The following is a 10,322-nucleotide window of genomic DNA, read 5'->3' on the forward strand; positions in this document are numbered from 1 at the left end:
AAATATAACATTTAATCACATTTATATTCATACAATCATACAAGCATGCTTATCATGTAATCATGCATTAAATCAATAAATTCACACATAAACCAATTATGCCCTCCTGGCACACTAATCAAGGCCCTTAAGCTATATTAGTGATTTTGGGTCGTTACAATCACGATCCCTTAAAATATAACAAGCACTGCCAAAAACATGAAAATGACTCACATTTGGTTTCTTACCTTTCCAGATCTCATAAGGAGTCTTATGAGTACCTGGTCGCAAAAACACCCTGGTGATGGTTTAGCAAGCAATGTTAATTGCTTTAGCCCATACACGCTTGGTAAGTTGCTTGCTGTTTAACATTACCCTTGCCATCTCTGTCAGAGTTCAGTTCTTTCTTTCAACGACTCCATTTTGTTGAGGAGTTTTAGGAGCAGAAAATTCATGAGAAATACCTTTAGATTTGCAAAACTCATCATAAACAGTATTTTCAAATTCTTTTCCATGATCACTCCTAATTCGAACAATCTTTCCAATATTACAATATTTTTCCACACACAATTTCAAACAAAGAGATTTAAAAGCATAAAATGTATAAGATTCTTCTCTAAAAAAATCTACCCATGAAAACTGAGAGAAATCATCAACACACACAAAAATATATCTCTTACCATTCAAAATTTCAACCTAAATTGGACCCATTAGATCCATATGAAGAAGTTCAAGAACTTTGGAAGTATTCACGTCAGGAATACTTTTGTGCGAAATTTTTAGTTGCTTACCAAGTTGACATGGTTCGCATTTTCCCACAGATTCTTTACCCAGTTTGGGAAATCCTCGAACAATTCTTGTATTTGACAGTTTTTTCAAATTTTTTAAATAATTGTGTCCAAGCTTTTCATGACATAAATTAGTATAGTTATCTATGGCAGAGTGACAAGTAGCAAGGGTAGTGAGAGTGTAACAATTATCATTAGATCTAAACCCTTGCAAAATAATTTCACCTTGGTCATTAACAACAGAGCAACGATTACTATCAAAATTAACAGTGTAACCCTTATCACAAATTTTACTAACGCTAAGAAGATTAGTTCTTAGTCCTTCAACCAAAATTACATTCTTAAGCCTGGGTAGACCTTCAAAATTAAGAGTTCCCATCCCTATGACATTTCCAGCTAGACCATTACCAAAAGTAACTTCTCCACATTGTATTGGTCTAATATTGACAAGAAAATCTCTATCACCTGTCATGTGCCTGGAACAACCACTGTCAAAATACCACATTTGAGAAGCAGCAGCTTTAAAACAAGAGATACCAGTAAGACATTTATTTTTGACAACCCATTTTTGTTTTTGAAAAACATGCTTATTTTGAAACACTTTAAAATTTCCAAAAATTTAGAACTAAACATGTTCTGCAAAGTAAGACATCTAGGTCGAATGTGACCTTTTACTCCACAAAAATGACAAGAGGGAATGAAACGTTTCTTTTTCCCATTAGAATTTTCAAGTTTACCTGACTGCTTCATTTCTGTAGAAACAGCATGTTCAGCTGTAAAAACAGAACCCTACAAAGTTGAATCAAAATAACCAGAAGACATATTTTCAAATTTAACAAATTTAGTATTCATTTTCGATTGAGTTTCAAAAAAACCCAATCCAGCATGACTTAGTTGACCTGAATTTTGAACCTCCTCAAAAATGTTAGAACTTGGATTTAGCATTTTAACATTTCTTTTCAATTTGTCAAGTTCTTTTGTCAAAAATAGAAGTTCAGAATTTTTTGAGCACAACTCAAATTCACAACATTTATTCTTTTCTTCAAAATCTTTGATGTTGTGAGATAATTCTTTATTCATTTTAACGAAGGAACGATTTTCAGTATAAACCTGTAACCACTTACCATACAGTACCTTGTATGATTCAGCCAATGATTCCTCATTGAGTTCTGACTTGTCTGAATTCAAGTCAATTTCCTTTTTATCGACATCAGTCAAGGTATTGTTTAAACACAAAAAAATTTCCTCTTTCTTGAAAAGCACTTGACAAAACAATGGTTAAAGCAACTTTCTCATTATCCTCTTCAATACTTTCAGAGTCATCATCACTCCAAGTAACATTAAAATATTTTTTATTCTTTTTCAATGTGTTGGCATATTTAGATTGAATATGATCATAACCTTCACATTCCCGACATTGAATACCCTTTTTATTGTTAGAAACAAAAGGTTTAGAAGAGGTGTTACCTTTTGGAGTTTTTGAAAAATTCTTTTTATTCCAATCTTTTTCATGAACTTTTGAAAATTTCTTGTTAACAAGGCTATTTCATCATCTTTCTCATCATCAGAAACATCTTTTTCAGAAACTTTAAATGCAATACCTTTGCTTTTTTCAATTGAATGATTCAGCTTACCCTTTTGCTTTATTTGTTGATTTAGCTCAAATGTTCTTATCGAACCCATAAGCTACTCAAACTTCATTTTGCTAAAATCCTTAGCCTCCTCCATTACTAGAAATTTCGTGTCAAATATGTCTGAAAGCACACGAACTATTTTTCAAACCAACACAGATTCATCTAGTTTTTCTCCTTTTCATAAAACTTAGATAAAGTTTCAGTCTCCAACATTCTTAATTCATCAAATCTAGTTTGCAACATGGTAAAACGTGATCTCTTTACATCAGTGGTACCTTCAAACTGAGTTTGAAGGATTTTCCACGCCTCCTTTGCAAATTCACAAGATGATATCAATTTTATAAATCCTGCACCAACAACATTAAAAATTTCATGCAAATCTTTATTATTATAACCAGATAATTTTTCATCTTCAATGGACCACTCAAGTTCAGATTTTACCTTTGAATTACCTTTATCATCTTTTTCAATTGGTGGAGTCCAACCCTAGAGTATAGATCTCCAAGCCCTCTCATCTTGTGACTTGATGAATGCCCTCATCCTGACTTTCCAGTATGGATAATGAGTATCATTCAATAGTGGTGGCCGAGTGATGGAGTGCCCTTCTCCAAAGAACGACATCTCACACAAAACAAATTAAATGGAATAATATAACCTCAAGATCTCACTAAGATTTTAGTGACTTGCTCTGATACCAATTGAAATTTTGTATTTTATAATTACCATCTTACTATTTAATTAATCAATTAATTAAATGCAAAATAATTAAGTTGGTACTAAAACAGATATTCTATATCTACAGATCAGGGTTCTGTAACTACATACTAGAAAACCAGAAAAGAAATAACCTGCAGAAAATAAAAACACACAAGGTTTTTATACGTGGTATCAGCAATCCTTGTAGATTGCTACTAGTCCACGGGGCCACGCCCAGAGATAAGATTCAATAGTAAGATCTCAAAAATACAAAGTTTTTGACTTATGCATAAATAGAATCCATCTTATTATATGTTGCAAGATTGATGTATTCCACCTTAACAAATGAACCTTGCTGAACCTTCAAGAATACGAACTCCCTTCGATCTGCTTGAAGTATGCTTTCTTCCTCCCGAAGCAAGACTTGAACCACCTTCTCCCGAAGGCTTGAAGAATTTTCTCCCGAAGGTTTTCACTTTATTCTCCTCCTTTGTAGAACTGTTTGAAGACTCAAAACAATTACAAGGACACTGAAAAACAGAGGTAGAATTGAACTCACTCACCTATACAAAACAAAGACTCTATTTTTCAAATAAGAATGAAATACAAAAAGAGGTAACTAAAACCTAGCAGCCAATGCGAGTATTTATAGTCATTATACTCATATTGGAAAGCTAATACACGATCTAAATTGACCTAAGCCCACAAGGAAACTTTCCTAAAAGAAATCTTCCATTTGACAGGATTTCCTAATTCTGTAGCTACAAAATCGTGAGCTATATATGGTAACAATTCATCCTTTGATGTAGGAATCAAGGCTTCCCTTTTATAACCTGATCATCCAATAAAACTCAATTATACGGTCAGATACAATGAGGTAATCAGCTGGCAAAAGACAATTAAAAAAGATTTGATTTTAAAATAATAAAGCCACACTATTTTTGGCAAACTTTCCTAATATAGAAAAGTTTGTCATCAATTATACCTTTATTATTTAAAACAAATAAAACATATATCAATAATATATATTTATATGCAATCGAATATAATAAAAAAATACAAAATATTTTTGTCAAATTAAATAATCCAAAAATAGAATTAACAAATATTGAATATGCTATCAAGTACCATTGTTGGCAATGTGCCGTGAATGTTGAAAAATGGTCTAAGGCCGCGTAAGCACACGGTTCATGGTGCATAAATGGTGAATTGATCAATACATTAATTAAAGAAATTGATGCCTTCGTGTGGTGCATATAAAATACAATCACCTTGATTACTATGATCAATTGGTTGATCAAAATTGAAGGCTTGCCTGGCTGCTCTTTACAGCACATAAAGGAGTTTAATCCTCTTTATGTGCCGTACAGTGTGCACAAAAATGTCTTGATCAAATTGATTTCAAATTTGAACGAATGTCGTGTGTTGAACAGGTTTTATGAAGCCAGAAAATCTAAGGGGAAAACTTTAGAAAAGAGTCACAAGATTTAGCTGAAAACCTTAGTTGTGATCTGAGGTGTTAATTGTATTTATTGAAACATTATTACAGTTTACACAGAAGAGATTAGTTAGAATAACTAACTCTATAATCAGCTAACAAAAAATGTAACAAAACTATGCTAATATAGAAAAATAACAACTAACAAAAAATTTTAGTTATGTACTTTTATCCCCCCTCAAATGAAAAGGGGTGTTCATAACATTGAGTTTGGACTTAAGGTAAGCAAATCGATCAATAGGCAGAGCATTGGTGAGAATGTTTGGCACTTGATCCAAAGTAGGCACATTAACGAATGGAGAGAGCCTTGGCAAGCAACTGATCTTGAACAAATGAAGATCAATCTCGATGTGTTTAAATCGAGCATGGAAAACATGGTTAGCAGCTAGAGCTGCAGCCCCTTGATTGTCAACCTAAAGTACTGGTGGTTCCGATAAGGTGATATGAAGCTCAATAAGGAGAGAAACATGCCATATCACTTCAGCAGCTGCATTAGCCAAGGCGTGGAATTCATATTCCGTACTTAAACGAGCAACAACTTGTTCCTTTTTGGCAGACCAAGACAGTAAATTACCTCCTAAAAACATGGCATAACCATTAGTTGACTTCCTGTCGTCGGGGCAACTAGCTCAACCAGCATCTGAATAGACTTGTAGAGTGAGAATATCAACTGGTTTAAGGAGCAATCCCTCATAAATAGTACCCTTTAAATATCGTAGTAACCTTTTACAAGCTTCCCAATGTGTAACTCTTAGAGCATAACCAAGCTTCCCAGTTGACTTCCTATCGTCGGGGCAACTAGCCCTATCAGCATCTGAATAGCCTTGTAGAGTGAGACTAGCAGTTGGTTTAAGGAGCCATCCTTCATAAATAGTACCCTTTAAATGTCGTAGTAACCTTTTACAAGCTTCCCAATGTGTAACTATTGGAGCTTAACCAAATTGACTCAACTTGTTGACTATGAATGCAACATCAGGTCTGGTTAGAGTCCAGTATTGTAAAGCCCCCAAAGTGCTCCTATATAATGTGACATCACTGAATGGTGCACCAGAATGTAGAGAAAGTTTAAGAGTAGAACTTGTAGGACTAGGACAAGCTTTATCCCCTTCTAAGTGCAACTTAACCAATAAATCAGTATTGCACTTTGTTTGCAAAAGGTACATACCCGTTGAGTTTCAAAACACCTCAACACCAAGAAAGTAATGTAAGGGATCGAGATCCTTGAGTTGAAAAATTGCATTAAGATCTGAGATGAGTTTGGTGATGAGAATGTTGTTAGGCCCTGTCACTAGGAAGTCATCGACATAAACTAGTAGCAAAACAAGTGTAGGACCTGAGCCATAGATATAGAGGGAAGTATCAGACTTGGAAGCTACAAAACCCCAGCTGAGTAATGTTGATTTTAGCTTGTCATTCCAAGACTCAGAAGTCTATTTCAATCCATATAATGCCTTGTTGAGTTTACAGACATAGCTGGCCTTGTCTTGATCAATAAAAACTTGAGGTTGTTGTATGTAAACAACTTCATGAAGAGTCCCATTTAAAAAGGCATTACTGACATCTAATTGTTTGACCACCCAATAAGAAGAGACATCAAGTGTTAATACCGTTCTAACAGTCGCTGGTTTAACAACTGGACTGAAAGTTTCTTTATAGTCTATTATGGGTTCTTGAAGATAGCCCTTAGCATCAAGTCTAGACTTGTATTTATCCAAAGAACCGTCTGCTTTAAGCTTCACTCGAAACACACATTTGTTACCAATTAGATGCATGATAGGATCATATTGAACAAGAGTCCAAGTACCTTCTTTGAGTAATGCATCATACTCCCTTTTCATAGAAGCAAACCAGTGAGAATCCTTCAATGCAGCTCATGTACTGGTAGGTTTAGTAGGTAACAATGCTTCTGGTAAATGATGTAGAGTAGCTTGATAGGCTTTCAGCTTGTAAATGCAAAGCTGGGATCTGGTCACCATTTGATGAGTTCGAGGAGCAGAGAGAGGAATATTAGCAGCTATATCAGTTGCAGCAATGGTAGGAGGACCAATGGCAGTAGTATCATGGGATGGAGCATAGAGAGTAGGTGTGATGCCCTGGATAACGAAGACCATTACATTGTGTGTTTAAAATAGTTCAGGACTTGCTAATCAAGTCGTTTGAACATAAATGTGATTCTAAAGTCAACTAACAGGTTAGGGTTAAAATATTTTGATCATAAATGGTTAATTTTAATTAAAAAAATGTTTAATAAATGGGATCCCAAAACAGGGTTTACATGGCAAATACAACTCTCAAAGACTGATACAGCAAAAGCCAATCTAACGGCAAAATACAGTTTAAAGCTCTAATTCCTGTAAAATTCCCTCAGCCGTGGGGGTCGAGCAGCTGACAATGTACACTCTGCCCCTAGAGCTCTCTAACTCATGGTTGATCTAGCTTTCCTTTGCCTTTACCTGCACCACATAGCACCCGTGAGCCATGGCCCAGCATGAAAACCATAATCAACAAGCATAGATAGTAACAAGAGAATATAATCAACTTCAATCCAATCAGTTTAATTAATCAGCAGAATATAGATATAAAGATAGACAACAATAAACATATACTTTCAAACATATATCTCGATCAGTAATACAAACAATTAGGTGTCGGCGCCCTTAGGCCGAGCCCTCTGGTTATTTAGCTAGTCTCAGCTCGCTTAGGCTGAGATGCGTTCAGTATGCTCTTCATCAGCCCCGACACAATTAAGAAGTACTTTCATATTTCACATAACAAACATACATACAGAATACATACATTCAATTACAGATAATCTCAGTCTCAAACACAACCACATAAGTGCAGTTTTCTTACCTCGAATCCCAAGCAATATATAAAGAGCAGTCCCAAGCACAATCCTCAGTCCTGAGCCTTAACGATAATCCTAGTCACAATCAACAATGGATAATGATCAAACTCTAATCCAATTAAATGTTTTGGAAACAAGCACTAGCCTCCAGAACCTCGAATTCTACTAAACCGGGTAGTAGAATTCATTCCGAGCGCTTAGGCTTAAATCAACGAGCCTCCCCGAGCTTGAAAACTAACCTAGGCAAAAATTGTCTAAGCGGGTCGCGACCTGGCCTTGGGGGTCGCAGCATGCCTCAAGTCAGAGGCATAGCCTCTACATCTGGGGGGAGGCAGGCCGCGACTTGCCCCTAGGGTCACAGTGCGCCCTCAAAACACCAAGCCCTCCCAGAGCCTTCTGGGCACGTGGGCCGCAGCGCCCATGAACTGGGTCATGGTGCGCCCCTGCATACCTAGAAATCCCTGGGTTTCTAGCGTATTTATCCAACCTTTAGCCCCAAAAATCCAACCTTAACATGCATCCTAGAACAAACCAAGTTCAGATACCAGTTTAGGACTCTTAATCATATATCTTAAGCATAAAACACCCAAAAATTCTACTGAAACTACCAACTCAATTCAGCTACAAATCATTACTCAAAACCCAGTCAAATTCATCCTAATCATCTAAATTCCCATCAAAATAGAAATAGGATCCTTACCTCTGTTTGAAGCCTCAATCTTCAGTGATCACTTAGTTGTTCCTAGCTTTAATTCCCCCTGGTTCCCAGCTCAAATTCTCTAGTTTAACTCTTTGAGTTTCCTTAGCTTTAAGGCATATGAGAGGGGGAGAGAGAGAGTTGATAGTCTTCCTATGGTGATTCTGGTCTCTTCCTAAGTTTTCAACTGATTTAATCAGCCTTATCCCCTAACCAAAAGACCAATCTGCCATTGACTCTAACCCATCCCTCTAATTACTTCTAAGGGGTAAAATGATCATTTTCCCGATTCCTGCTAATTCCTCAAGTCATCCTACCGATTTCCAATTGATCCCGACATGCCCCATTAATCACCAAATACTTACTTGTTACTCAATAAATCCTAATATACACTGAACTTCCCAAAATACCCCTAAGCTCACCCGAGCCAAGTATTATTCCCTATTGTGACTATTTTCCTAATCTACCCACTAGGATTGTCTCGAGCCGTATACTACTAATATATCCACATAATAATGTGGTCTCAAACATTTATCACATATAATCACGTTTATGCTCTTAATGGGCCAAAATTACAGATATGCGCTTATAATAAATAACGGGCCCACTGTGCATATCTAATACTCACAAACATGCATATAAACATATTCACATCATCATATATATCATGCATGCCACATAGTCATACATTTAAATCACATAATCACATACATATCCAATTATGCCCTCTCGGCACACTAATCAAGGCACTAAACCCTATTAGCATTTATGGGTCGTTACAGTAGGAGAATCAACAATCGAATATGAGGAGGGAGACTGCTTAGGAGTAGCTGTTGATATCTCAGAACTAGAAGATAACTCAGGTGTAGCATCATTGGGCAAGGCAGGAGGTACAGGAAGAGAAACACCATTATTAGTAGAAGAAATAGCTGGTGTTGTAAACTAAGCAGTAGGAAAAAAAGTGGGATTCATAGAAGTTACTAGATGCTCAGTTTGTGGAGCTGAACCTGAGAATTGTTGTTCATTAAACACAACACAAAAAGATGCAAGGTGCAGATCAGAATGTGAGTTTTTTAGCATTTTAATGGCACAAATGACGGTAACATATACACCCAAAAGTCTTCAAAAAGTTGTAATCAGGGGCATGGCTAAATAAACACTCATAAGGGCTCAAATCTTCAAGAACTTGAGTGGGCAGCCTATTGATAGAGTATACTGCACACTGAAAAGCATGCCACCAGTATGACATGTTAAGACTAGATTTGGCTAATAATGTAAGTCTTGTCTCAGTAATGTGTCTGAGTTTTCTCTCAACCCTCCCATTTTGCTCATGTGTATGAGGACATGGGTGCTGAAAACTTATTCCTTGGTCTTTTAAGTACCTGCTAAACACACGGTATTCTCCTCCTCAATTAGCCTATACACACTTAATAGGTAGTTCAAATTATTTTTCAACTAGGTTCTTGAATTTTACAAACACTTCAATGGCTTGTGACTTCAAATTCAATGGAAAAATCCAGGTATATCTGCTAAAATCATCAAGAAAATGTACATAATATTCATAACCATCTTTAGAGGTAGTATGAGCTGGCCCCCAAAGGTCAGTATGGATGAGTTCCAAAGGCTGAGTAGCTCTACTGTTAGACACAAAAAAGGGTTGTTTATGACTTTTACCTAGTTGATTAGCCTCACAAAAATGTAGAGTTTTAATAGATCCTGAATGAGGAATTTTAGACAGAATTATTGTTAGGACTCTAGAAGATGGGTGGCCAAGTTTGCAATGCCATATATTGATATCAGTAAAGTAGAAGTAGAGTAAACTTGAGGAGATGAATCAATTGACACTGCATTTTTATTGATTGAGTTTTCAGTACAAGATGAAAACACAGTACAATGATTACAATAAAAAAAAATACATGATTTATTACAAGAGGATGAAAGTGTTTGACAATGATTGAAAGCACTAGATGAAGAATCAGAAGTGTTGGCTAAATGGCATTGCAGACCAGTGGAAGAGAGGCTTTGAGAGTCATCACCAAGCATGTATAGCCCATTTCTAACTTTCCCTTTGAGAAAGACAATCCTTGATTTCTTGTCCTTGACAAAACAACATGATTTGTGAAATTCAAGAAATACATCATTGTCTTTAGTTAATTTGGAAATTGAAACAAGATTTTTAGTA

At 36.0% G+C, this 10,322-nt stretch overlaps 1 protein-coding gene across 1 annotated transcript; it reads right to left on the reverse strand.

The window, feature by feature from the left end:
• Positions 1-375: 375 nt before the first annotated feature.
• LOC133806847 (uncharacterized) lies at positions 376-2,450 on the reverse strand. The gene is made up of 5 exons (XM_062244934.1): positions 2,235-2,450; positions 1,680-2,018; positions 1,505-1,556; positions 993-1,286; positions 376-605 (listed from the first exon to the last, which is right to left on the reverse strand). The coding sequence occupies exons 1-5, from the start codon at positions 2,448-2,450 to the stop codon at positions 376-378; spliced, it is 1,131 nt and encodes a 376-aa protein (XP_062100918.1).
• Between the last annotated feature and the right edge of the window lie 7,872 nt (positions 2,451-10,322).

The sequence above is a fragment of the Humulus lupulus genome, chromosome X, assembly GCF_963169125.1.
Source record: "Humulus lupulus chromosome X, drHumLupu1.1, whole genome shotgun sequence".
In the NCBI taxonomy this organism is placed as follows: Eukaryota; Viridiplantae; Streptophyta; class Magnoliopsida; order Rosales; family Cannabaceae; genus Humulus; species Humulus lupulus.

Bases quoted from the DNA above. Each gene is read 5' to 3' on its own strand.
- LOC133806847 (XM_062244934.1), bottom strand. From the start codon at position 2,450: ATGGGTTCGATAAGAACATTTGAGCTAAATCAACAAATAAAGCAAAAG. The intron at 1,557-1,679 runs GTTCAAAATTCA...TCAACTTTGTAG, and splicing joins GTTCTAACATTTTTGAGGAG to GGTTCTGTTTTTACAGCTGA. The intron at 606-992 runs GTGAAATTATTT...TTTCATGGGTAG, and splicing joins CTCTGTTGTTAATGACCAAG to ATTTTTTTAGAGAAGAATCT.